The following is a 27,383-nucleotide window of genomic DNA, read 5'->3' as shown; positions in this document are numbered from 1 at the left end:
TTTCCTCCCTCTGGCACTCAATTTCTCTCTCTCTCCCAATCTGGGCAGTGGCCTCTAGCCTTCTTTCTTACAGTCCTTCAAGGAATGAGCTTGGAGTCATGGGAAACAGGCCCTGGGGTGGGGGTGCCAGGCCTCCAGGGCCCAGTCCTTGCCTCTTGGAGTGATGAGGCCTGGTCTAGGCAGAATTTCTAGGACACTGGGGTCTGGACACTACTCACCAAGGGGCCTGGCTGGGGAGTAGGGGTGCCTGGGGGAGGCGGGTTGCACGCAAGGCATGCTGGGCCCCCCTCGGCGGGTGGGTGGGGGGAACAAAGCTGGCATCGAGGCCTCAGCTAAAATTAGCCGCTTCCCTGCGCGGGAGCGAGCATGCCTGCCAGCCGCCCAGATCGCCGCTGCCTCGGCAGGCCATCTGTCGCCACGTTTTGCTCAGTCCCCCAGGGCTCCCCAGCTCCAGCCACCCCCAAGGGCTAGAGGGACTCTGCTCTGAGGCTGTCCCTAGCCAGGGTTCTGGTCTCTGCTGCTGTCATGCTGTGTGACCTCAGGCTAGATGTGTCCCTCTCTGGGCTCCTGTATAGAAAGAGGGCCTTGGACACGGATATCCTAGATCCCCCAGTCCTTCCAAGCCCCAGGTGCTGGCGCTGGTCATGGGGGGCTGAAGGGAGGGCTTCCTGCCTCCCTTAGAGCTGGCCCCCTGGTTCAGTGTTTAAAGGTGGGCCAGGTGGGGTTTAGGGTAAAGGTCGGGGTGTATGATCAGTTTCTTTGGTCTTCACAGGACAGTAGGGCAGCTCTGTATCAAAACACCCCAGTATTGCCCCTTACACTGCCCCCCACCAACACACACACACACACACACAGACCTCCAGGCAGTCTTACAGAAACAGCTCTAGTGGGAAGCCAGGAAGTGGAGGCTGAGCTCAGCTGATACTAACTGCTCTGTGGCTTGGGCAAGTCTCCTACCCTCTCTTAGTCTATTTTCTCCTCTTCAATGAGAAGCTACCATTTCTTGAGCACCTTCCCACTTTGTGCCACATTGTCTCTTGAGGCTGACGTTATCGTCCCCGCTTTACAGCTGAGCAAACTGAGGTACAGAAAGAAAGCTGAGGTTCTTTGTGAGGAAGCCATGGAACCAGCAGTGGATGGCTGTGTTCTCCTTCCCATGGCCCCTAGTGCTCTGCTTGCTGGTCTCCAGCCGTGGCTATTTTCAGGCCCTGGCACTACCCTGGCTGCAGCCCCTACCCTCCTCCCCAAAGCCTGAGACTGGGCTGCTGCTCCAGGGTCACTCAGCTCGGCCTGGGAGGAGCTCAGACTTGAACCCAGGCCCCTTGGCTCCTGGCCTCCCTCCCTCTGGCCAGCAGGCTGGGCCTGTTCCCTGGGTGAGTCATGCCCCTGGACTTTGGCCTCCTTGTCAGGCTCTATGGCCTGAATTGGAAGAGGGGGGCCTTTGTGAGAAAGAGGGGCTCCCCTGGTAGCAGTGGGGGTCTGAAGCTATCATCCCTCTCCCTCCTCAGTCCTGGGCCCTGAGGGCATGGTGACAGCAACCCATAACCTGTCTTCCCTCCACTGATCTCTAAGAAGTCTTATAGGAAGAACTCCTGAGACCTCAGTGACAGCCCTCCTTACTCATTCTGCCCCCTCCCTAGATAACTATTGTATATTCAGTTAGAAATGGGGTGGGGGGAGCTTGAGGCGGTGGCATTTCCAGGTTGTCTGTGCCCAGGCGGCTTCTTGCCCAGCACTGGGCCACTGGGTTACCCAGGAGGGAAGCCATAGTGCCTCCTCTCCTGGTGTCCAGGGACCAAGGTCACACCCAGAGCCCTATGCGCCTCCACCTCCTCTTGGGGCCAGTGGTGTTTGTCACTGGGGCAACGTGCGGCTGTGCCCAGCTCTGGCAGTGCTGGGGTGACATTCATGCCCTGTGAGCTGTGACGCCTCTGCAGGCAGAGGACAGCACCACCCAGGCTGGCAGTGATGGGGGAGGGGTGGGAGTGGGCTGTCACCTGTCGAAAGCAGTCGGGGTGATATGTTGTGGACCCATCCTACAGTCTGGAGGGAAGGAGGGAGGTTGTGTCCCTGGCTTATACTGTGGGTTGGGGGAGATCTATATCCTTCTCACACCTGGAAGGCGAGGCTTGCTTGTGTGCATGTGTGTGCGAGAGAGATTCGCCGTGTGTTTCACATCTCATTAGTGGGGGTGGGGGTGCCTGTTTGGTTGTGCGTTAGTTACACCATTGAGAGGGTGACAGCCTATATTCCTGTCTCATACTGTCTGGGGGTATCAGATGTGCCCATCTCATACTTTGGGGGAAGTGACAGGTTATGCACTTCACCCATCCTGCTAGGAGGGTAGTCACCGACTCATACGCCTGTCTCTGACTGTTGGGTATGTGTGAGATGTCACCATGTGCCCATCTCATGCTGTTGTGGGAAGTGATATGTGTGATTATCTCATGCTGTTGGGAGGTTGTCAGTAACTTGGGAGCTTGTCTGTCACTCGAAAGAGACAACATGTTGCCCAGTGGTATGGAGCTGACAGTTGGTACCCAGTGGTACGGAGACTACAGGTCCCCACAGGGCTGGCCAGAGGAAGCACTTATGGATTTGGGGGGGTGGAGGGGTTGCCTCAGTCTCACATGACCTACCTTCTGACCCAGGTGCCAACCCTGGGGACCTTTCCCCTGGAGGAAGGACCTGGTGTTTTTCTGACAGTGTGGAACAGGACCTCTGGGACTGGGGCAGGTGTGACTGGAAAGTTGGGGCACCAAGCAGGGTTCGCATGGGGGGCTGTGTCCCCCAGGCCTGTGGGACCCTATTCCCTGCCTCTTCTGCCCCTGAAACTGTTAAACTAATTAAAGCTGTGGAGCCGCAGGATTAATCGGGGCAGCTCGGCGCGGGCCGGGAGCTCAGGTAGTCGATTAGTGTGCCGCGGAGGATATTGGATTTCTGAACCGCAAGTCAGCACTATTCGGGCCTGTTATCTCTCCGAGGCTCGAGGGTCAGGAGGCGGGAGGCTCCAAGCGCGCTGGCCACCCCCGCCCAGACATCTCTGAGCGTCCATTCCCCCTGCCCACACTGCCACCATCTCCGCCTGTCTGACAGCGTCCGCACCCCCTGCCCTGCTGACCCTGCTGCTGCCCATGCGGCATTCTCACCCAGCCTTTCTTCCCTGGCTCATCCTGGCCCTGCACGAGGTGTCCCCTGTCTCCCTCCATCACCCTCCACCACCCTCCAGTCCCCGTCTGTCAGGCTGGCCTCCCCAGTGCTGCCATTGCCTCTGGCTCGCTCCCTCTCAGTCCCACCTGGCCTGACTCGCACCCTGTGCCTCACTGACACCCGCTCTTCAGCCTCTGACTGCCCCTCCACCTCTGCCTTCCTGTCCCTGTCCCTGTCCCTGTCCCCTAGTCTCTTTCTCTGTCTCTCTGCTATTGTATGTGCCTGTCTCACAGTTTCTGTCTCTCATGTCTCTGTTTCTCTCCCTCTTTGTGTCTCTGTGTATCTTTTTCTTTCTCACTCTCCCTCTCTCTTCTTTCCTCCCTCTGGCACTCAATTTCTCTCTCTCTCTCTCTCTCTCTCTCTCTCTCTTTCTCTCTCTCTCTCTTGTGTGGTCTCGGCTGGTGTCTGCAACCAGAACAAATCTCCCCCAGCCAACACCCCCTGAACAAGGAGGCCAGAGCAGCTAATGGGAAACATGTGATTCTGCCTTGCGCCTGGAGCACCGTGAAGGGAGCCTTAGTCCCAGCTCAGCCCCTGCTCCCCCTCTCACTGCATTCCCCGCACCACACTGTCCCCTGTCTCCCTGGGGCTCCCCAACCTGTGTGGGCACAGTGCAAGTTCCCCAGTCATTTACATTTCAGGGGGGGTGGGAGGAGCTGACGTTTTTTTTTCAGTTGGGGAGTATCAGGTTGTGGAGGGGCTGGGAGCAGCTTTGCTCCTTTGGTTCCCCTCAGCCCCCAGGGCCAGGCAGACCCCATGCAGACTCCCCCCACCACCACCACCATATGTAGGAAAACAGGGCCAAGATGAGCTGAGCTGTGGGGGCCTGGATGGGGGGCAGCCAGTCCACCCCCACTGGAAGGCTCTGGAGCCACCCAGATTTCCATCTTTTCCGCCCTTCTGGGCCTCTGGGGAGCTGCAGTGGTGGGGGCTCCCTGAGGGCTTTGGAGCTGCTGGGCTGCATTTCTGTGCCCACCCAACCACGGGGAAAGGGGGGACAGATCAGAGGAGGGAGACTCTGGCAGGTTGGAATTCTCCTTCTCTGCCTGTGGATAAATTGTCCCTAATCCAGGCTTGGGGAGCTGTCTGGCTCCTACAGAGAAAAAGAGAGAGAGAGAAAGAGAGAGAGAGAGAGAGAGAGAGAGGAAGCAGGCATACAAACACAGTGACACAGACACACACTGTCTCACAAAGGGTCTCTCACATGCGCGCACACACGTACTAACGAGTTACACAAAGGTACCACACAGACACTGAGGCACCCTTGGTTGGCAGGCACGCTATGACACACAGATCCTCTCACACATGTTGACACTGACACAGCTGGCACAGACATACAATGACATGGCACGAGGACCCACAGACACACACAGACACACAGTTATAAGGTCATACAACTCACACATGCATGGACAAACACATGAGACCGTACTGACCCGTGGTGAAACAGACCCACAAGGACACTGTGACCGGTCACGCTGTCACACCATGACCCTGAAAACCCAAAGAAAGGCAGAAGTAGGAGGGAGGCAACACTGATCCACAGTGACACCAGTGCCTGCAGTCACAGGCCTTGAGATGGGAAACCTGCAGGGACAGCAGAGCATCAGCCGCTCTCCCCCCCCACCCCCCTCCCCACACACATTCAGAGAGCTCCGAGACAGGCAGAAGCCAGTTCTGCGCCTGACACAGCGGGATGCAGAGAGCCGGACAGAGTGTGTACATACACAGACACACTCATAGCCTGGCCACAGCTCAGCACACCTTGTCTCACACAGGCACACACACTTCCACTTCTGTGTCTTCACAGGCACGTAAACACAGGCTCAGCTGGACATACACAAAGCTGAACAGACCCAGAGGCACACACCCACACGTATAACTGAAGACACTGAACCCAAGTACACATCACACACACAGAGTCCCATACATGTACACTCTTAAACACACATGTACCTGCATAGACATACAAAAATACACAGAGAAACATACAGAAAGCTAAATAAACCCAGGAGCCCACATGCAGGTAGGTGTATTTACCCAGACAACTCAACACAGACATACATTTATACAGGCAGGATCTCTAACACACACACAAATTCCCAGGCAAACAGAACCTGCAAGGAGACCATGAAGCCTGGTTCCAAGACACCCCCGCCCCCTGCACTCCAGGGCAGACCTCAAGGAGGCAGGGGGGTGGTGAGAAGGGCTATGGCTATTAAAGAGAACAAGAGGCATAACCAGTAGCTGATAGAGAAGAGTAAATGCCACCTGCATATACACCCCCTCGTGGAAACCTACATACACCATCACTGTAAACAAGCTCTTAGCATTTATAGTTTTCCCAGAGCGTTCCTCCCCATTCGCAATATCTCCCCATTGTGTAGATGAGAAAACTGAGAGCCAGCGAGGTTAACTGACTTGCCCAAGATCAGACAGTGAGGGTCGAGCCAAGGACTATCTGACTCCCAAGACCAGGTTCTTTCCACCATAGCATATGTGTTCATGTTCATGCATGTGTGTACCTACACATAACAAAGATACTGCTTCCCAATAGGAACCTAATGTTTCAAGGTTTACAACTCCCGAGTGAAATGAGGTTTGAGCTGCTTTAATTGTGTGCAAGAGTAAGCCCCATCCATCTAGGACGGCCTCCTGGTCCCTCTGTCTGGCTCACCCTGTGTCCATACTTATGCCTGTGGTGCTGTGTTTGCTTCCACAGATGGGAGCTTGCCTGCCTGACTACCCATCGGCCTGGACCCCAAAACCCGCCCAGCTAAGTGTGTGCAGAGGGTCCCGGGTTTGGGGCGACTCTCAGGCTGCCAAGGAGACCACCCTGGAATCACTGGCGAAGACGGGCCTTTCCTGCTGAGCTGGGCCTGTCTACACAGTCTGCTCGGGTAGGTAACAACATATAGGGAAGCCAGGTCTGTGCTTGGGCCACCCCCAGGAAGTGGAGGAGATCAGGGGGACTCACTTCCCCATCCTAGCAGGGATTCCCCCCTGCTTAGGCCACAAAGAGGCCCTTTACAGAATCAAAATATAATAACAACTTACTCAAATTTCCAATGGGATACTGAGGCCCATGGGTATACAGCAAGTCCGATGGACTCCTGCCTCCTAGTCTGGGTCCTCTTCCCTGCTCCTTGATGACCTGAGAGAACTGGGAAGGGAAAGGGTTTGTGACAGTGAGCAGAACTCAGGGCAGAGGTGGAGACCAGAGTGCCTAAAATGTACAGCTGACCTCGAGGACTGAAGTCTGGAAGCAGAGAGCTGAGAGGCCAAGGCGAGGTGCTGAGAGGACCTGGGTAGTTCAGGTATGCTAGGCTGCCCTCCTAGGATGAGAGGGGGCAGGACCCGCCTCCCTACTCCTGGCCCAGATTAGCCCACCCAGGCTCTACAGCTACAGAGGCCAGGTGGGGCCGCCCTGCCCTACAGAGGCAACTCCCTGAACTGACACATGAAGCCTCAGGGCTCCAGGAAGCTCCCTAGAGCCCAGCCTGCTTGGGGACCCCACCCAACTTCCAAAAGAGCATTCCTGGAGCCTGAGGTCTGGGGGGCGGGGCCTCCTGGGATTGTAAGGGTGGAAAAGGTTGGGCTGTGGGAGGATAAGGATACAGGGCTGTGTGTACCCGCTGTAAAAGTACAGGACATCTTATGTGCAAGTACGCAGGCATGCGTGCAAGCAGGTGTGTGTAGGGGCTCTGTCCTTCGGAGTCCAGAGCTCTCTATATGAGAGTTATATAAGTGAACTGAGCTGGGAGACGTTTGAGGGCTGCGTGTGTGGTATGAGAAGTGTGCAGGACTCCGTGTGTCCTGTGCAGGTGTGGGAATACTGGAGTGTTGTGTGTGCCGTACTGGATGGTGTATGTATACAGGATGCTAGTGTACGCTGAAGAGGTGTGTAGACAAGAACCTGAACACTGGAGTGATATGTGGGTACACTGGGATGGTGTGGTGCGTACACACTGGGATCTGTCTGTGTGTCAGACACTGGGGAAGTGTGTGTTCAGAGTTCTGAGTGCACACTGGGGGTGGTGTGTTCACATGGCTCCATTTGCGCTTTGGAGGTGGGCTGGGCAAGCCTTCAGCTGAGCTGGGCTCAGCAGTGCCCAGCCTTGTGGCCAAATCGCTGAAGTCACTTCCTTTCCAGCAGCAACTTTCCAGGAGGAGGAGTTCTGCAGACCTGGGCGGGGAGGGGGGGGGGCGTGGAACATGTTGCTCTCTGGGGAAGGAGGTGGGCGGGGGTGAGAGGCTGTGGGGAGGGCCTGGTGGGGCTGGAGGAGGGGAGTCCTCCGGGAGACAGAAGGAAAGACAAGGACAGAAGTCTGGAAGGGCCAAGGGCAGGAGGGGATGGGGGCGGAGCAGGGCGGGAAGCACAGTCCCTGGGTGACCTCGGGGAGAGGAAGGGAGGGCCACCCGGCAGGGTGACCCTCGGGTTCAACCAGAGCTGGCTGTGGTGCCCGCACACCTGGCACCCAGGGCAGGGGGCTGGCAGGGGGCGGGTCTAGGACAGACCTGCTTGCCAGGTGCCCAGCTCTGGGCAGGAAGGGGGTGGGCGAGGGCTGCACAAAGGAGCTCTGTGTAGCTGGGGATAGGGTGGGTGGGGGCTGATGGCTCCAGGGGGTGGGGCGGGGCTTGCTCCCCTTGGGGGCATCAGTGGCTCTAAGGGGACACCTAGTGGCAAGGGAGGGTAGTGCATTAGGATGACCGAGGTGGGAGAGGGTGGAGAAGCTGTCAGGGAGTAGATTAGAAGTCAAAGATTAAAACTGGTGGTTGGGACTAGAACAGTTGTAGGGGGCTGCAAGGGAGGGGGCCGACTCTTTGGACAGTGAAAAAGTTTGGTTGAGAGGAGCCCAACAAACCTAAATTCAGACTCAACTCTTCTGTGTCGTGGCTGTTTGTCCTTAATGGCATAACTTAACCTCTCTGTGTCCCCACTTAAATGCCAAATAAGTGATACTTGTCACTATTATTGTCATTATTGTTATTTTTGTTATGATTTTGGGCTGGAGTCAGGTTAGAAGAAGATCTTAGGGTACATTTGGGTGGGTGGGAGGGGCTGAAGAGAAGGAGGTTGAGAGGGGTGATGCTTAGTTCCTGAGGGGGCAGATCCTGGGAGATACAGGCCTCGACGACCGGAGATGCTGGAGGTCTCACAGCAGCAGTAATAGCCCCTTGGATGCAGTCTTTCCATTTGAGGACATCCCTGGGCCTTCAATCCCGGCTGGGAGGGAAATGGTGTTGGGGGGAGGAGTGTGCAGGCTGGAGAGAGGGTCATGAGGCCGGAAGTGAGAGCTGGGGCTGGCAGTCTGGCTCCCCTGGGGAGGCTGTGGGTGGGGGATGGGAGGCGGTCTGGGGAAGGGGTGGGGTGGTCACAGCCGCAGCAGGGAGGGTGGGGCTGGGGACTCAAGGATGTGGGCTGGCGCTTCCCGGCACTGTGCACAGCAGGTTGGGGCCTCCAGCCCCCTCCCAGCTGCCTGCTGTCCCCATGGGTAGGCTCAGAAGCAGACAGAGGGACAGAAGGACCCTTTAGACTTTGTTCACAGACATGGGATAGGTGGTGCCCTTGGGAGGGGTCCAAGAAAATGGCTGCCTGGGTGTGGTGGGGAGGGGAGCCAGCTGCTTCCCTCAGATCCTGGAGGCTGTAAAAGAGAGCAGTGGACAGAGTCAGGAGGTCTGGCAGGAGGACTTGCCCAAAGGTCTTCACCGGTGGGTGGAACAGAAGCAACCACTGGAGAGGAGGTTTTTCTCTTCTGCCAAGATCACACCCTCTGGCCCTAAGTGGGAGGTCTGCAGAGCAGGGAGGGATGGTGGCTTCTGGTAGGCATCTCAAGGAAGGCATCAGGAGCCATGGGTCAACCATACTATTGGAAGTCAGACCTGGAGATTCCAGAGTCTGAGCCCTCTTCCTTCCCTTGTGAGGGTGTTACCTAATGTCCTTCCTGCAAGAGCAGCGGTGGGATTCTTGAAGCAGAGATCCTGGTCTGGGAGGGGCCAGTCCACGGCCTACAGCCAGGCACGGAGAGAACAGAATCCTGAATGATTGAGTAGGTGGGACATGAGGAGCCCCTAAGGTCTGGGATCTGCAGAGAGGGAATGGACAGTGGACAGAAGGATGTTCTGCTTGGATGTGCAATAGAAGGGTCTTCCCCATGCTTTGGGCAAAGTCTCTTTCCCGTTTTGGGTCTCAGTTTGCTCATCTATAAAATGGGAGAGGCATGAGGTGGCACTAGAACACTGCCCACAAGAGGAGCTGATTGGAGATACAGATTTTCAGATGTCCCTTCAGGTCTATGAGTCAGACATCCCTGGACTAGGACCTGGGTATCTGGAATGTTACACAGCTCCCCCAGGCGCAGGGTTTGGAAGCCAGTGGGTTAGACAATTTTTAAGGTTCCTCTGAGCCTTAAATTCGACCACAGCTCTAGAAGGAGCACTTTCAGGAGTGGCTGACGGAGAAATGCAGGAGCTGGGAGTGGAAGGAAGCTTTGGACATAGGGCAGAATTAGCAATCCTGCCACTTAGCAGCTGTGTGACTTCAGGCAAGGTACACAATTGCTCTGAGCCTATTTCCTCTGTAATGCGGGGATCATAAACTGCCGCCGCCCAGGCCGCTATGAGGATTCAGTTGGTCATATATGTGGAGGTACTTTGTAGGTTGCAAATCGATGTTCACCAGAGGGGAATGGGGGAGTGTCCTTATCCATACCATCCTGTCCCTAGTCTAGTCAGCTGTGCAGTCTTCCTGTGGGGTGTCAGCACTGGACAGACAATATGGCAGCCAGTAAGCGTCTCCATGTGTCTATGGGGGATGGGCCTTGGGGGTCAGGTCAGAGCCAAGCACACTAGGCATTGTTGGGGCCAGTTTTTAAGACCCTCACAGTGGTCCGGGCCCATTCAGCTCCTTACTCCCCCGATCCCAGCTCCTGTGGATCAGCCAGGCCTCTTGAGTCCCCAGGCTCCCTTGGAAGTCTGACATTCCTGGATCTAAATCCCAGCTCTGCACAAACCAGCTCAGGGAGTCCAGTGGTAGATATTTATGTAGCACCCATAGACCAGGCCCTGGGGTCAGCGGATACAGCGGTATACCAGACAGACTCGGCCCCTGCCTCTGAAGGGCCCACACTCTGGGGGGACCCACTGAACAGCCAGTTATACAAGTAAATGATTGCAGTTGTGATAAATATTGTGAAGGTGAAATAGAGAGTACTCTGGGAATATATGTATAGCAAGGGCTGGCCAAGGCCAGAGATGGGATGGTGGGGGTGAGTTCAGAGAGGGCCTTTCTGACAAAGGTGGAAGAGGGGTCAGAAAATGTCCCTTTCTACATTCTTGTCTCTCTCCCTCCCTCAGCCTCCTTTTTGGGTCCGGAGAGGAATGAAAGAGCTTCATGGGAAAGGCAGGGCTGAGTGCTCTGTGTGCCGCATTCGTTCATTCATTCATTCATTCAGTAAATGTTTTTTGAACCACTTGTGGGCCATGTGCTGATCAGGGTTTTGGGAGATACATACAGAAATGAACAGGACAGAAATCTTGCGCTCATTGTGCTTAAAACCTTCCAGTGTGTGGTTTCCTCATCTGTGAAAATGGGGGTGATAACCATATTGATCTCAGGTTTGCAGGGGGGTTAGATGAGATAATCCATATAAAGTGCTTAGGCCAGTGTTTGGCATCAGGGAAAGCGCCCCCAAAGTATGAGCTATTGTTGACTCCCTGGCGTGATTGCTAAACGTCTGACCTCAGACACTCTTCACTTTTTCTTTGCAGCTTTTATCCCAGTAATAATTAAGTCATTTATGATTATCTGATGTTTGTCTACCCAGTCCTTGTACAAAGTAGGCACTCCATAATTAACGGGTATATGAATGAATGATGTTACTTCAATCTCTGAGCTTCCATTTCTTCATCTACAAAATGGGGTTATTAATAGGCCCTACCTCGCAGGATTGGTATGAAGAATTAAATGAAACGATGCCTGGACAGCTTCCAGCCCAGTGCCTGGCGCGCAGTAGGTGCTCACTAAACCTGAGCTGCGATGGTCCTTTCCAGGCGCTGTCCACGCCCCGAGGCCTGGGCTCAGGCCGAAGTTGCTCCACAGCACCCCCAGCTGACAGCCAACGACTGGCAGAGCCCCCAGGCACGGGGGCCCTCTCTCTCTCAGGTCAGCCGGGTGTGTGTGCTAGAGGGAACTGGGGGTGGTATGTGGAGGAGACCAGGCCAGCGGGCAGGTAGACAGGTCAGGTGGACCAGGTGCTCTAGCCGGCAGACCATTCAGATCTCCTGTTGCCTGTCTTGTTGCCCACAGAGATCTCCAGTGTGACAACCCAGGCGGCAGAGCCGAGGGTGAGTGGCTGGGGTTCCCCCGGAACCCTGGGGATGGGGCGAGAAGGAGGGAGGCCTTGCTCTTGGTGGGACTCCTTGCCCTCTCCTTAAGTTTGATCTGGAATGGCCGCCTTGCCCTGCTGATGTTCTTTCCTCAGAGGCAGGTGTCCTGTTCCCCCTAGGGCCTAAAAGGGATGAGCTGTCAATCAGTGGAACTGAGGCCCATGAGGGGTTCATGGTGCATGCGGTGGTTTGGGAGAAGCTGAGTGAGAGCCAATAAGTGGATTGCGCTTGGGGAGGGGACTAAGAGGGGTGCAGGGGCTCATTGAGGATATGGGGAGCTGATGAGGACTTGGGTGTTCAGTGAGGGACCTCCTGCCTATCCTGCTCTGCAGGTCCTGGTCCCGGCTTCTCGCACCCTCATGTCAGCCCCGGCCCCGCCCGGCGGCCCGCGGAGGACAAGGTCAGGATGCGTGTGAAGCCCCAGGGCCTGGTGGTGACTTCCAGTGCCGTGTGCAGCTCTCCTGACTACCTCCGGGAGCCCAAGTATTACCCCGGCGGCCCCCCCACCCCCCGGCCCTTGCTTCCCACGCGGCCCCCCGCCAGCCCACCTGACAAGGCCTTCGCCCACACCTTCTCTGAGAACCCGCGCCCACCCCCACGCCGGGACCCCAGCACCCGGCGCCCACCAGTCCTTGCCAAGGGGGACGACCCGCTGCCCCCTCGGGCCGCCCGTCCTGTCTCACAGGCCCACTGCCCCACACCCGCCGGAGACGGCAACAGCTCCCGACGTCGCTGGGACAACGGGCGGGTGAACCTGCGTCCAGTGGTGCAGCTGATTGACATCATGAAAGACCTGACTCGGCTCTCCCAGGACCTGCAGCACAGCGGCGTGCACCTGGACTGTGGTGGGCTCCGGCTGAGCCGCCCGCCTGCCCCGCCCCCCGGTGACCTTCAGTATAGCTTCTTCTCTTCCCCCAGCCTGGCCAACAGCATCCGCAGCCCTGAGGAGCGGGCCACCCCCCACGCCAAGTCTGAGCGGCCCAGCCACCCCCTCTACGAGCCTGAGCCTGAGCCTAGGGACAGCCCCCAGCCTGGCCAAGGCCATAGTCCTGGAGCCACGGCCGCAGCCACCGGTCTGCCCCCAGAGCCTGAGCCAGACGGCCCTGATTACTCAGAACTCGCTGACGCCGATATCCTTAGTGAGCTGGCCTCTCTTACTTGCCCCGAGGCCCAGCTGCTGGAGGCCCAGGCCCTTGAGCCACCATCGCCCGAGCCAGAGCCTCAGCTCCTGGATCCCCAGCCCCGCTTCCTGGACCCACAGGCACTAGAGCCACTCGGGGAAGCTTTGGAGCTGCCGCCCCTGCAACCTCTTGCTGATCCTCTGGGGCTGCCAGGCCTGGCTCTGCAGGCCCTGGATACCCTGCCTGACTCCCTGGAGTCCCAGCTCCTTGACCCTCAGGCACTTGACCCCCTGCCCAAGTTGCTTGATGTCCCTGGACGCCGTCTGGAGCCCCAGCAGCCCCTAGGGCCCTGCCCACTGGCAGAGCCCTTGCGCCTGGACTTGTGCTCACCCCATGGCCCCCATGGGCCTGAGGGTCACCCCAAGTACGCCTTGCGGCGCACTGATAGGCCAAAGATCCTGTGTCGCCGGCGGAAAGCCGGACGGGGGCGCAAGGCAGACGCTGGACCTGAGGGCCGCCTGCTGCCCCTGCCTATGCCCACAGGGCTGGCTGCCACCCTAGCTGAGCCCCCGCCACCACCGCCGCCACCACCTCCTGCTCTGCCAGGTCCAGGCCCAGTCCCAGAGCTGGAGCCAGAATCTTCCCAGACCCCAGTGGTCCCTACCCGCAAAAGCAAGTGCCGGGGTGTGCGGCGCATGGTGGTGAAAATGGCCAAGATCCCCGTATCACTGGGACGGCGGAACAAGACTACATACAAGGTATCGTCCTTGAGCAGCAGCCTGAGTGTGGAGGGCAAGGAGCTGGGCCTGCGCGTGTCAGCAGAGCCCACCCCGCTGCTGAAGATGAAGAACAATGGACGGAACGTGGTGGTGGTCTTCCCACCTGGCGAGATGCCCATTATTCTCAAGCGTAAGCGTGGCCGTCCTCCTAAGAACCTGCTGCTGGGTCCTGGCAAGCCCAAGGAACCAGCTGTGGTGGCAGCCGAGGCAGCCACGGTGGCAGCAGCCACCATGGCGATGCCGGAGGTGAAGAAACGACGGCGGCGGAAGCAGAAGCTGGCATCTCCCCAGCCGTCCTATGCTGCAGACGCCAACGACAGCAAGGCCGAGTACTCAGACGTCCTTGCCAAGCTGGCCTTTCTGAACCGCCAGAGCCAGTGCGCCGGGCGGTGCTCACCGCCCCGCTGCTGGACACCCAGTGAGCCCGAGTCAGTGCATCAGGCACCTGACACCCAGAGCATCTCCCACTTCCTGCATCGAGTGCAGGGCTTCCGGCGGCGTGGTGGCAAAGCAGGCGGTTTTGGTGGCCGGGGTGGGGGCCATGCGGCCAAGGCAGCCCGAGTCTCCTTCAGTGACTTCTTTGAGGGCATCGGCAAGAAAAAGAAGGTGGTGACAGTGGCATCTGCTGGGGTGGGGGGCCCTGGCCTCACTGAGTTGGGGCACCCCCGCAAACGGGGCCGGGGAGAGGTGGATGCCGTGACTGGGAAGCCCAAGCGCAAAAGGCGGTCCCGGAAGAACGGGACTCTGTTCCCAGAGCAGGTGCCCGGTGGCCCAGGCTTTGGGGAGGCTGGCGCTGAGTGGGCCGGGGACAAGGGTGGTGGCTGGGCCCCTCACCATGGGCACCCAGGTGGGCAAGCTGGCCGAAACTGTGGATTCCAGGGGACCGAGGCCCGAGCCTTTGCCTCCACTGGGCTAGAGAGTGGGGCTTCAGGCCGTGGCAGCTACTACAGCACAGGCACACCTGCAGGCCAGACTGAGCTCAGCCAGGAGCGCCAAAACCTCTTCACCGGATATTTTCGCTCCCTACTCGATTCAGATGACTCCTCTGACCTCTTGGACTTTGCCCTCTCAGCCTCACGCCCTGAGTCCCGGAAGGCATCGGGCAACTATGCAGGGCCCCCAACCAGTGCCCTGCCTGCCCAGCGGGGCCTGACCACCTTCCCCAGCCGAGGAGCCAAGGCCAGCCCAGTGGCAGTGGGTAGCAGTGGGGCTGGGGCAGACCCCTCCTTCCAATCTGTCCTGCCTGCTCGCCAGAACTTCCCGCCAGGCCGGGCAGCAAGCTACGGGATAACCCCAGCCACTTCAGACTGCCGGGCAGCCGAGACCTTCCCAAAGCTGGCTCCCCCGTCTTCTGCTGTGGCCCGCTCACCTACCACTCACCCGCCCACCAATACCTACCCCCCACAGTACGGTGGCTATGGGGCTGGACAGAGTGTATTTGCCCCAGCAAAACCCTTTACGGGTCAGGACTGTGCTAATAGCAAGGACTGCAGCTTTGCCTATGGCAGCGGCAACAGCCTGCCTGCCTCGCCTAGCAGTGCCCACAGCGCTGGCTACGCCCCACCTCCTTCTGGTGGCCCCTGCCTGCCACCAAGCAAGGCCTCCTTCTTCAACAGTTCTGAGGGAGCTGCCTTCTCTGGTTCAGCCCCCACACCCCTGCGCTGTGACAGCCGGGCCAGCACTGTCTCGCCCGGTGGCTACATGGTGCCCAAGGGCACCACAGCCTCTGCCACCTCCGCTGCCTCTGCCGCCTCTTCCTCTTCCTCCTCCTTTCAGCCCTCGCCTGAGAACTGTCGGCAGTTTGTGGGGGCTTCTCAGTGGCCTTTCCGGCAGGGCTATGGAGGCCTAGACTGGGCCTCAGAGGCCTTCAGTCAGCTCTACAATCCCGGTTTCGACTGCCACGTCAGTGAGCCCAACGTGATCCTGGACATCTCCAACTACACGCCACAGAAGGTGAAGCAGCAGACAGCTGTGTCTGAGACCTTCTCAGAGTCATCTTCTGACAGTACCCAGTTCAATCAACCAGTCGGCGGTGGTTTTAGGCGTGCCAACAGTGAGGCCTCGAGCAGTGAGGGCCAGTCGAGCCTGTCCAGCCTGGAAAAACTTATGATGGACTGGAATGAGGCATCATCTGCCCCCGGCTACAACTGGAACCAGAGTGTCCTCTTTCAGAGCAGCTCCAAGCCGGGTCGTGGACGGCGGAAGAAGGTTGATTTGTTTGAGGCCTCACATCTGGGCTTCCCGTCATCCGCCTCGGCCACTGCCTCAGGCTACCCATCCAAACGGAGCACTGGGCCCCGGCAGCCACGGGGTGGACGGGGCGGCGGGGCCTGCTCAGCCAAGAAAGAGCGGGGTGGCGCAGCAGCCAAAGCCAAGTTCATCCCCAAGCCACAGCCGGTCAACCCGCTGTTCCAGGACAGCCCTGACCTCGGCCTAGACTACTACAGTGGAGACAGCAGCATGTCACCACTACCCTCACAGTCAAGGGCCTTCGGCGTGGGCGAGCGAGACCCCTGTGACTTCATGGGACCTTATTCTATGAACCCATCCACGCCATCTGACGGTACCTTCGGCCAAGGTTTCCACTGCGATTCACCCAGCCTGGGTGCCCCTGAACTGGATGGCAAGCATTTCCCTCCACTGGCACACCCGCCCACGGTGTTTGATGCTGGCCTGCAGAAGGCATACTCACCCACATGCTCACCCACACTGGGCTTCAAGGAAGAGCTGCGGCCGCCACCCACAAAACTGGCTGCCTGTGAGCCCCTTAAGCACGGGCTCCAGGGGGCCAGCCTGGGCCATGCGGCTGCAGCCCAGGCCCACCTGAGCTGCCGGGACCTGCCGCTGGGCCAGCCCCACTATGACTCCCCCAGCTGCAAGGGCACGGCATATTGGTACCCGCCAGGCTCAGCTGCACGCAGCCCACCTTATGAAGGCAAGGTGGGTACAGGGCTGCTGGCTGACTTCCTGGGCAGGACGGAGGCCGTGTGCCTCAGTGCCCCACACCTGGCTAGCCCGCCAGCCACGCCCAAGGCCGACAAGGAGCCCCTGGAGATGGCCCGGCCTCCCGGCCCACCCCGTGGCCCCGCTGCAGCTGCTGCTGGCTATGGCTGCCCGCTCCTTAGTGACTTGACCCTGTCTCCGGTGCCGAGGGACTCGCTGCTGCCCCTGCAAGATACCGCCTACAGGTATCCAGGCTTTATGCCACAGGCGCATCCCGGCCTGGGTGGGGGCCCCAAGAGCGGCTTTCTGGGGCCCATGGCGGAACCTCACCCTGAGGACACATTCACCGTCACCTCCCTGTAGTGCCAACTGAAGTGCCGACTGGACCTCGAGGTTTTATTCCTGGGTGAGTCTGGGGATGTGGGTGTAGTGGACAGAGATCTGAGGGGCGGGGGGCATGAGGACATTAGAGCTTGGCCAAGGGAAAGAGATATAGTGATGAGCAAGAAAGACTGAGGACCTGACAACAGGGACTTGGAATTTAGGAAGGAGTCTGGAACTAAATGTTGGGAACAGTCTTAGGGAGGAGATGGGTTGCTTGGGTGGGGAACCCAGCATAGGGCTTGGATGATCAGGGGACCTTGTTATTAAATGGCTGGAGAACCATAGACTCGATGGGCCCATCTAGTTTGGTTTGTCAAGGATTTATTTCTCTCATCTATGCTAGGTCCTGGGCAGGCACCACCTGAGTCCCCGGAAACACTACTTGACCTCTTGGGAGGAAGGGCATTTGCATTGCCCTGCGTGAGACAAGTGAAGGGAGAAGCAGGTTGCTTAGTCATCTGCCAGGGTCCAGGGTACCGACCCTGCTGGGCTCCCTTGTTTCCCTAGGAGGAGCATCATTTAGTCCAAGAGGCAGTCTGGCAAGGGCCACACTAAAGGTGTAGCCAGTATGTCTGGTCATACACTCTGCAGTGACTTTACAAACTGGCCCAGAGTTTCCTTTCCTGGTCTTGCATGTTACCCCCCAGAGGCTATTTTTCAACATCTTTGGCCTGAGGTAGGTTCATTGTGGTCGGGCTTGTGGGGTAGGGCTCCCGAAGTGGAGAAGGGGTGCTAGGATCCTGCTGTGCCTGGGAACCTGCAGCCAGTGGGTCTGTCCCCAGGTAGGATTTTTCCTGCCTAAAAAAAAGTCAGTCTCTTTCCTGAAGCCAAACGCTTTTCCAAGACTCAGTTAAACATTGCTAGGTGTTTAGATGTTTTTATCAGGCACTGTGACCTCAGTAGCTCGACTCACAGTTTTAGTATTCTCAAGATTTTGTGTTTTAGAAAAGGAAAATAAAAGAGAGAAAATGTCTCCAAAATGGGAAAAGGGGAGGGGATTGGAGAAATCATTTTTTGGATGAACAACCTGCTCCAGAAATACAGCCAGAAGTGGGCTAGGGCCCTGTCTGAGCCCCTCACCTTTCGCCTCTGCTGCCACTGAAGCCTCCTGGGAGTGTCTTCTTGGAGAAGGAATAGCAGGCTACTGGAAAACCCCGTTCCTGTTCTAGGGAACCTATTCAAGGCCAAAGTGACTCAGGGTCCTAAAGCCATGTCATTGGAAACTTATTACCCTTTCTCTACCTGACATCAGCTCTTTGGTACCTAAAGGTGGCAAAGGGCAGCACATGGAAGTCAGGAGGCCTGGGGAAGGACAATTTCCCAGTTGGCCATCAACTTGCTGTATGCCCTTGACTGCTTTTATTATCCCACCCCCACTCCCACTCGGGCCTCTGTTTCCCCATCTGTTTGAGGAAATTGACTTTGATCACCTCTTAGGCTCTTGCAACTCTGCGTGGCATAGACAATGGACCAAACTATTTTTTTTTTTTGGCAGCATATTTTTCCTCCTAATGAAGCCAGGCCAAGATTAAAATGGCCTTCCATTCCCCCTGTGTCTCATTGCAAGCAGCAGAGCCGCAGATCTGAAGCAGGCCAGGGAGAAGCTGCTTAGGGTTTAAAATGTCAAACTCTTGATCCTTCTCACTGGAGGGGAGATGTCTCATGGATAATCAGAAATGTGAAATAATCCAAAAACCATTCCTCCCAGGCTCTGAGTGGGAAAATAAACGGGTGTGGGAGCTGGGTGTTTGGGCAGGTCACAGCTCAGTGAGATACATAATGGAACCACCAGTGAGGCCTGAACGCAGGAGGAACTGGGACTCAATCCAGCCCCACATTCTGGCCCTGCTCCCCACTCAGAGCTGGGAGTTGACAGCACTATTCTCAAACCAATGCGTTCAGTTATTCCAGAAACATCTGTCCAGTACCTACTACGTGCCAGGCATTGGGAGGTACCACAGTGAACACGACAAAGGAGGTCCTGGTCCTCAGGGAGTTTCCAGTTTAGAGAGAAAGACAGTAAACAGAATGACACAAAGCATTTGGTAACTATCGCCATAGGAAGGACTGCAAGAGAAGAAAAGCTAGGAAGCCACGAGAGCCTGTCGCAGGCTGACCAGATCCCGAAGCTAATGCTTCAAGGATGAGGGGGTGTTAGCTAGACAGGGAGTTGGAAGAGCATTCTGGGTAGAAGGAACAGCAGTGGGTAGAGCCCTGAGGCAGGAAGGACCTCAGCTTTGAGGAACTGATAGAAAGATAGTAATACCAAGTGAGGGGATGAGGCAGGCAGGGCCAGGTCCTGCAGGGCATTTGGAAGGAGTTTGAACTTTATTCCAAGACAATTAGGGAATCACTGAGGTGAACTCTCAGCTGGGATATGCCAAGGGTCACAGTGGAGCAGAGTGAGTGGTGAAGGAGGGAGACCAGCTGCAGTAGTCCAGCCAAGCACTGATGGTGGCTTGGCCCAAGGTGGTGGTAGGGCTGTCTCCCTTTATCTAACATGGCACACCAGCCCCCTCATTCATTTAGGATAACCCTCCAGTTCCAAGCACTGATTAAAATTATTATGGGAATGAGGAAGATTTGGGATATAGGGAAGTAGAATGGTGAGGAAGAAGAGTTGACAAAGGGAGTGTCACATCAATAGAGGGCGTAAGCAGAGAAGACCTTGACACGCTCATTCACCAACAGGATGTGAGCACTTTTGATGCTGGGCACTGGAGAAGCAGTCCTTCAGCTCACCCTCACATCTTGAGCCCTTCCATGCTCAACTCAGTGCCAGGCACGGGGAGACAAAGCAGCCAGCAACCACCCTGGGAAACTAAAACAAGTACACAAAGAACCTGAAAACACCTGGAGGGAAGTGGCAGGTGCCCGGAGGCAAGGAGAAACAAAGCTGGTGCACCAGGAAGATGGGTGTTGGGGTCAGAAGTCATTTCTCTGCTCCTTTGGTGAGCAAAGGGACTCATTTTGTGCTGGGCCTTTGTGTCACACCACTTGACTGAGCCTTCAGCCTGAGAGGTGGGTCCCCCACCCCCAATCTGTGAGTTGAGGAAACAGGTGCAGCTGTGAACCTTGCCCAGGGGACTCCACAGTTAGTAAATGGTGGAGCCAGCATTTGAACCCAGTACTGCTCCCCACCCCCAACCTGGGTGCTCTGCCACACTGCTCCCTCTCCACCCCACAGCTCTGATTCCTCACCTGGAAAATGAGAGATTGGTTGCATGTTCCCTACAACTGTTTCTGGGTCTGACATTTTAAATGGATTTTGAGGTTCTGTGGAAGAAGCTGCATTTGAACTTGACCTTGGAGAATAGATAAGATTTGGACATGTGGAGAATGGGGGGAGGGCATTCCAGGCAGAGGGAACTATGGACAAGGGCAGGTCACATCCCAATGGGGATTAGAAGAGGAAAGCTCAGAGGAGCCAGAGTGGGAAATGTGGGACCAGACTGGTCTGGGAGCTGAGCTAATGGGACAGAGAAGGAAAGGGGTGGGGGGGCACCTGGGCCCAGGCAGACATTTTCTCTAGTCCCTTAAATGGAAAGCAAGAGCCAGACAGACTGGCTCCGCATTGGGCCCTCATGGCTAGAGATGGTGCTTCCAGACCCTGGGAACGGGGTGGGAGGGTAGGAAGGGCCCTCCAAGGTGTTCAGGAATCTCAAGTCCTCCCTCTCCTCCCTGTTCTCTCTCAGGCCTGGACCTGAGGCCAAGAGAAATGTCACAGGTCCTCCAAGGTTACACCAGCTGGGGCCTGACTAGAGCAGAAAGCAAGTTTCCAAGGCCACCATCCAGCCAGGGTCAGCAGGCATGCCCGGACCTGGGCCAGGCCCCAGCTGCTCTGGGCTTTGTCTCTTTGCGTCTTGAAGCCTCAAGAGGTCACTTGATCTTGCCTCTGGCTCTGAGCAAGAGGCCCTCACGTCAGGGGTCAGCCAGTCCCGCCCTGCTTCTTCTGAGCTCCTCTTCCCCGCTCCCTGAGGCTGTCTTCCACCTCCAGTCCTGTCTCTTGCCTCTTCCCGTAGCCATTTTCAGACCAGGCCTTCTTGCTCTGAGGCCTCATTTCCTGGAAATCTAATCTCCCCGTGAACATGCCCTCTCACGCTCCTTCTCTGCCATCTCCCCATATCCCTGTGGACCTGGAAGGAGAACTCCAGGGAGCAAGGCCCTGAAACTGGGCTTGGAGAGGGTGAGCTAAGAGCGTGCCTGGAGGCACAGACAGGCCTCTGTGCAGAGCCTGATTCCATCCCATACCAGCCCTGTGACCTGGTGAGTCACGGCACCTTGCTGCATCTCTTAGGAGAATTAAATGACATTACCCGTGAAGCACTTAGCCCAGTCCCTGGCATGTAGTAAGCACGTAATCAGTGGCTAGTAAATGGGGGGCAGATAAAAACCTGTGTGAGTCACACACCCCTAGCTCTTTCCTGCTTGCTCAGGACTCCGTCCGTAGCCAGCCCTCCTTCACGCTCTCCCTGCTTCTCTCCTAGGAAAGAAGTGTATCGAGTGTAGGTTTGGGGCTTTTGGTAGGAGGTGAAATGCCACCGAGGTCTTTGCCTTAGCAACTAGGCTGAGTCCTCCCTAAGGGGCCCGAGACCAGGTAAGTCACAGGCCCCACCCCAAGGGACCCAAAGCCTAAGGAGCATGAGGACCAAGATCAGCTAGAATCCCCTGTCCACATAGTTAGGCACACTAGTCCTCTCTCATGGTGCCGATAATCTGAAAAAGATTTCCTACGACTTTGGAATACGTCATAATTTTTCCCCTGGCAGATTTGCCACCTTTGTCATAATAACTTTTGCTGCCATGGGGCCCTCTGTGCTGGAGGGCAGGGGCAAGTGGGTTAATTCTGTGTTCGCTGCACATGAACCAGCCACCTTTTCTGGGCCAGGCGTCGCAGCTGGTGCTGAGGGTACCACTGAACAAAACAAGCAGTGTCCTGCCCTCATGGAGTTTGCAGCCTATGAACAGGTGTTCACTAAAAGCCTCCGTGTGGGCATCACTCTCCAGAGGAGGGTCTGAAACACTCCCACCAGAAATACCAGAGCCCGCCCTTGGAAACCATGAGCAGGGCAGGCAGCAAGAGCTTCCTGGAGGCAAAACAAATGGGTCTTGAACAAATGTGAGGCTTCAGAAGCTGTAGCCCCAGCTCATCACCTGGATCAGAACCCAGCACCATCCAGGCCTCTTCTTCAACATCTGTCCACCCTCTGCCCAGGTGCATTCCCCGCCTTGTGTCCACCAGAGTGCTTTTCTTCAGTGCGTGGTATCCGGAGCCCCCCAAATATTTACTGGATTAATTAAGACACGTCTGTTCCTTTGACTCCATTGCTTAACACCTTTTGATTGCATCCTCCCCTCTCCAGCCTCCGTCCCTGCGAAATAAAGGCCCAACTTCCTAGCTTGGTATTCTGGGTATTCAAGTCTTCTTTCAGGCCCTGGCCTCCTTCTAACACACCCTCCCTTCCCAGCCCTGGACTGTGGAATCAGGAGGGAGTTTGTGGGGGGAGGGGACTTTCCTCAGTATAACCTGTGCCTTTGCTCTAGCTGCTCCCTGGCCTGGGCTGCCCTTTCCTACACACCATCTATCTCCCACCTGTCAGTTCCTATCTTTCATTCGGGCATCACCTCCTCCAAGAAGCATTCCAGGATCTTTCCCAGGCGCAATTAATCTCCAGCCCTTTATTCATCCATGACAGCCCTTCCTGGGAATGTCCTCTCCATGCCATCAGCTCCTTTAGGCCAGTTACTCATCTCTGTGCACTGTCCCTATCTCCCTCCCCAGTGTCTCATCATGCCTGGGACATTTCGGGGTCAGAGTTTTTTTTTTTCCCTTGAGTCAAAGAAGAGCATGTAGACTAGAGAGAATTGTGAGAGGAAAGGTTACGTGTTGAGTGGGTAGAAGACAATTCCTCTCAGCCCCACTGTCATCAGCTATACCCCTAAAAGTGGAGCAGGGGAGGGGTGTGTAAATAAACCAATTCAAGCTCTCAGAGCTAACTGGGCTTTTGGAGATCTCCAAGTACGGCCCTCCCAGATTACAGAGAGGGAAAGGGACTCGCCCAAAGACACACAGCCATCCAGGCAGGGACGCACAACATGGTAGAGCCAGGAAGAAGGGCCCTTGGGGATCCCCCAGTCCCACTGCTTGTCCTTTCCTCAACCTCCACTCCAGTCACATCCCAGTATATACCCATCAGTAACACCCATCTTTCTAGGCATCTCCAATCAGGAGGCTAGAGGGGGGGGTAGCCTCCTCCCACGACAGGTAAGGAGTGTGAGGCTCCGAGAGGTGGGAGATATGCACGTGGTCACAAGCTTGGTGGGGAACAATGGATGTGAACCATGTCTGGCTCCACTAGCATCCCTCTCTGCCCACCCAGCAGAAGGGGAGGTTGGGGGTAAGAACCCTAAGGAGGGAATGACTAACAGAGCTAGACTTGAAGAAGTAGCTCTGGTGGACACAGATTTTGAAAAACCCCTGGAGTGGGGAGGGGAGCCACACACCCCCACCCCACAGCCTGCCCACCCCCAATTGGAAGCCTCACCTATCAGTGTAGCTCCCATCTGTCAGTTGTGGTCTGAGCCCCAAGGAAAGCAGTTTCCTCTCCTCATTTGAGGGACTCGCTGGCCTGACTTGGCCTGAAAATGTCAGAGAGGGGATCAGCCTTTGGGGAGCTGTGGTTTGCCTCTGACCCCTTGTCTTTGGGGTACTCACAGTGCTCAACAATATCTCCCATTACCTGTTCAACTCCCTTATCTTGTGTAGAAACTGAAGCCCAGAGACGCAAAGGACTTGCCCTAGGTCACACAGCAAATCAGACTCGGCTCCACTGCCTTGTTTGATGTTGAGGCCCCCCCCACTGGCGAGGGTGGTTAGACCTTAGCTCCTGGCCTGGCAGTTAGTAGGTGTGAATACATGTTTGCTGGTTGCTTAAATGAATGTGGAATGTGTGGGGAGAGCAGCTCTGTCCAGATAACATGATCTGCAGCACTTGTGAGCGCCCCCAGTGCCAGCCCCCACTGACAGGCAGAGACCATTTAATGCCCTGGTACCTCAAATGGTAAAACTGCTAGAGCGTGAGACTCAGTGGCATGTGACTGCAGTCGTTCATTATGGAGGCACTAAAAGGTTAAGTCTCATGAACAATGGCTGGTGTCCTGGGGCATCAGGCACATGCTGGTGTTGGGGAGACAGAGATACCACACACAGGTCTGCCCTGGAGGAGCTGGGAAGGGAATGACAAGTGCACCGGTAGCTATGGTAACAGAGTGGTCTACAGGAGGTGTGCACGACCTGAGCTGGACCTTGACACACTGATCGGACTTAGACCAGTCGTCGCTCTGTCGTTCCGTCAGCACACATTCTTGACCCCAGCATATGCAGGGCACCGTGCTCAGCAGTGAGTAGAAGAGCCGCAGTGCCTCCCGCCAAGGCTGGGCTGGGTGCCCCTTTGTGCTCCCCGAGCCCCCTGAGGCTTTTCTTGGCATGCCCTCATCTCCCTGCATTGCCACAATTGCCTGGTTTGGGGTCTGCTTTGCTTTTCTCTCCACTCTGTGAGCCCTTCAAGGGCAGGGACCAGATCTGTCTTGTTCTCTGCTTTGTCTCCAGTGCCCAGCACCGGGCCGCCTGGCACATGACCATTGGTTCTGTTTTGCAGAGAGTTGAACCTAGTGAGGTCAGGGTTCTACATAGCCACAGGCCTTCTCCCTTTTCCCTGGCTCTGGATTGGGTTCTCTCCCCATCCCCCAGATTCTGGCCAAGTCATGAAAGCTGGGGAGGGCTGTAGGAGGAGGAAGGTGAGACTGCGATGGCTTAGCAGAGGGTGAGAAAGCCTCCCTGCTGCCTGGCCGCCGGCACCACGAGAATGGTTCTGGCAGGAGCTGCCTGCTGGGCTGAGATCACCATGGAGACCTGGCTTGGAGAGGGTCACTGGCAGGAGCTATGGGCTGGAGGGGGTGGGGGTGACAGGGATTTGTGAGCAGGCTCCCAGCCTGCCCCAGGGCCCTTATGGGGAGCAAGGGAGGGTGGGGTTCAGTATAATCCACTAGCTAAGTGGCTTGGGGCGGCCTGTTCTAAGTCTCCCCCTCACTTGCCTCCCCAGCACACTATACCTGTCACCCCATCGGGTTCCTTAGCTTAGCAGCTGTCCTTCAACTGCAATAAAGCTGTCCTACAGATAGGTGCCCCAGCCCTGCAGCTGAACCTATCCCACCAGCTCTAACAGTCCTGCCCCCTAATGGACACCCTGCTTCTTCAGCTGTTCCTGGTTATCACCCTACCTGTGGAGAATTGACACCCATCCCAACTGTACCCCCTGCCCTAGTCACCCCAGTTGTAATACAGCTGTTACACTAACGGGCACACCTCTTAACCCCAAGGCTAATAATGTTCCATCCTCCCCTCACCTTCAGGAGGCCTGACAGCTTAACAGAGATGCAGCCCCCATCCACCCCCTCACACCTCTGCTTGCCACCTGGGCTGAGACACCAGGTGGGGTGCCGCCCCCACCTTGCACCTCAAAGGAGCCCACCTGGGTCCCCTGGCCTTGGGGGAGTCCTGGCAAGTCCAGCTTCAGGACAAAAGTCTTCCCCAGGGCTGACTGCCCAGCAGACAGCAGCCGAGGCTGAGCAGAATTTAAATGTGGCCTGTTAGGAAGGGGAGCCAAGAAAGAGGACAAGGAAGGAAAGGCTTTCTGTGGCTACTGGGTTCCTGCAAGGGTGGGGGAGGGCAGGCTGGCTTGCTGAGGAGTCTTAGAAGGCAGTTTTAGCACCCCCACCCCTGCCCCTGAATTCTGGTAGGATGGTCACTCACCACATGTGGGACACTTGAATTTCCGGGCTCTGAGAAGAGGACCGGACTCTGAAAGGGCCAGGCTAATGACTGGAGGTCTTGAGAATAACCAAGCCCATCCATCCCTGTCCTTCTCGACACCTTCCTGCTCATCCCAGCAAAGCTGGGATCTGAATAGGGAAGTCAGGGCCCTGCAAAAATAATTCCTACCTTCTGGGGAAAGGAGGTCCTCAAACCTTCAGATTGTAGGTACCCCAGACTTGAGAGTTCCTGAGCTTCAGGAAGGCAGGGGGGCAGCCAAACACAGATGGTATTGTGTTGGGCAATTCCTTCATTCCTTTATTCACAGACTTCCTCCTCACCTCACCTCTCTCAGCAACAGAATGGTGCTGGTGGGGGCTGGGGAGAGGACTGGATTTAGAAGAAATAAAAGCAGTGGTTCACACCTGTGCTTTGCTGAGGCCCTGTCTTCCCCTTTATGTCATTTCTCAGAAAGCCTAGGTTGGAGGAATTACAAAACTCATTGTTACATGAGGAAACCCAGGCTTGGAGAACCTAGCTGGCCCAGGCTCCAGGAAAATAATAATGACTAGTAATTAGTATCGTTTATTATGCAGTTATGTACCAGGCTTAATCTGCCTTAAACCACTGAATCCTCCCAGAAAACTTATGGGATAGTTATCCCCATTATACAGATGAGTAAACTGAGGCTCACAGAGATTCACCAACTTGCCCAAGGTCATAGAACTATTAAATGGTGATGCTAGCTTTTGAACTCAGCTGTGTCTGGCTTGAGAGCCCAAGCTCTTAATAAATTGCACTGCCTAGAACCCTGACTCTTGGCCTGGCATATCCTTTTTCTGTCAGTGGGGTGGGCCTTGGACCACATACCAGTCTTATAGGTGGGGAAAGTGAACTCAGAGAAGGCCAGAAGCAGTCCGAAGTCTCGTGGGGGGGCTGTTTGGAGTTTTCTGGGAGAAGGAACAATGGGGTTAGCTTCTCTCAGAATCCTGGTAGGAACTGGGTGGGGGTCCCACTCTTAGCCTATCCTCAGAGTTGACTGTCTGCCTGCCACTGACTTCTGCCCCTTGTATTTCTTTGCAGCTTTCAGAAAACCAACGCCAAGACCCCTCCCAGTGTCCACATCGTCCTCTGGCAGGAGCGCCTGCCCCTCTGCCTCCGGCCCCACCCCACCTGCACCCCCTGCAGCCCCATCTCCCCCCCCACCCCTCCCTGCCCATCTCCTCCATGCAGAAGCCCAAGGTGAGCCCTTTCTGCACAAAACCAGCAATTGTAAATACTTTTTAAAAATGTACAAAACTTAAAAACAAAACACAGTTTTAGAAAAAAGACAAAAAAAGAGAGAGAGAGAGAGAGAGCGCGAGAGAGCGAGCGTGTGCAAGAGGTTGCGAGCGGGGCCTCGAGGTGTCCAGAGCCCCTGCAAGTATGCACTGAGAAATTTATCTACAGGTTGTTTGACAAAAATGAACAATATCCTATTTATTGTATATACTGTTTTATTATAAATCGTGGATTGTATATTGCATTCTGTAAACCTGCTGTGGTCCCGTGGTGTGCAAATTCGCATGGTGGGGGTGGGGGGAGAAGAACCTCTTGCGGGAGCTTTTTTTTTTTTCTTTCTTATTTTTCACTCTTTTGGGTTTTCTCTTCTGTTGTTGTTGTTGTTTTCTGTTGGCAGGACACACCCAAAGATCCAAGTTTGTATTAAAAAGAAATGAAAAAAAGCAAAAAAAAAAAAAAAAAAAT

At 56.0% G+C, this 27,383-nt stretch overlaps 1 protein-coding gene across 12 annotated transcripts in view; it reads left to right on the top strand.

The window, feature by feature from the left end:
• The window catches only part of AHDC1 (AT-hook DNA binding motif containing 1), a 63,371-nt gene extending 36,200 nt beyond the window's left edge, over positions 1 to 27,171 (top strand). For 8 of the 12 annotated variants that reach the window (XM_019650158.1, XM_019650157.1, XM_019650156.1 and 5 more), the window contains 5 exons: positions 5,933 to 6,110; positions 11,263 to 11,374; positions 11,519 to 11,556; positions 11,931 to 16,847; positions 26,721 to 27,171. In XM_019650158.1, coding sequence (XP_019505703.1) covers positions 12,005 to 16,804 — 4,800 coding nt within the window. In that variant the 5' untranslated portion in view covers positions 5,933 to 6,110; positions 11,263 to 11,374; positions 11,519 to 11,556; positions 11,931 to 12,004 and the 3' untranslated portion in view covers positions 16,805 to 16,847; positions 26,721 to 27,171. Of the gene's footprint in view, positions 1 to 5,932; positions 6,111 to 11,262; positions 11,375 to 11,518; positions 11,557 to 11,930; positions 16,848 to 19,516; positions 22,458 to 26,720 lie in introns of those variants that run through there. The other 4 variants (XM_019650167.1, XM_019650166.1, XM_019650168.1 and 1 more) reach the window with 4 other exon arrangements.
• The last annotated feature ends 212 nt before the right edge of the window (positions 27,172 to 27,383 follow it).

Source organism: Hipposideros armiger, unplaced genomic scaffold (genome assembly GCF_001890085.2).
Source record: "Hipposideros armiger isolate ML-2016 unplaced genomic scaffold, ASM189008v1 scaffold_138, whole genome shotgun sequence".
NCBI lineage: Eukaryota > Metazoa > Chordata > Mammalia > Chiroptera > Hipposideridae > Hipposideros > Hipposideros armiger.
Note: the sequence above shows the minus strand (reverse complement) of the source record. Positions and strands in the feature narration are given on the sequence as shown.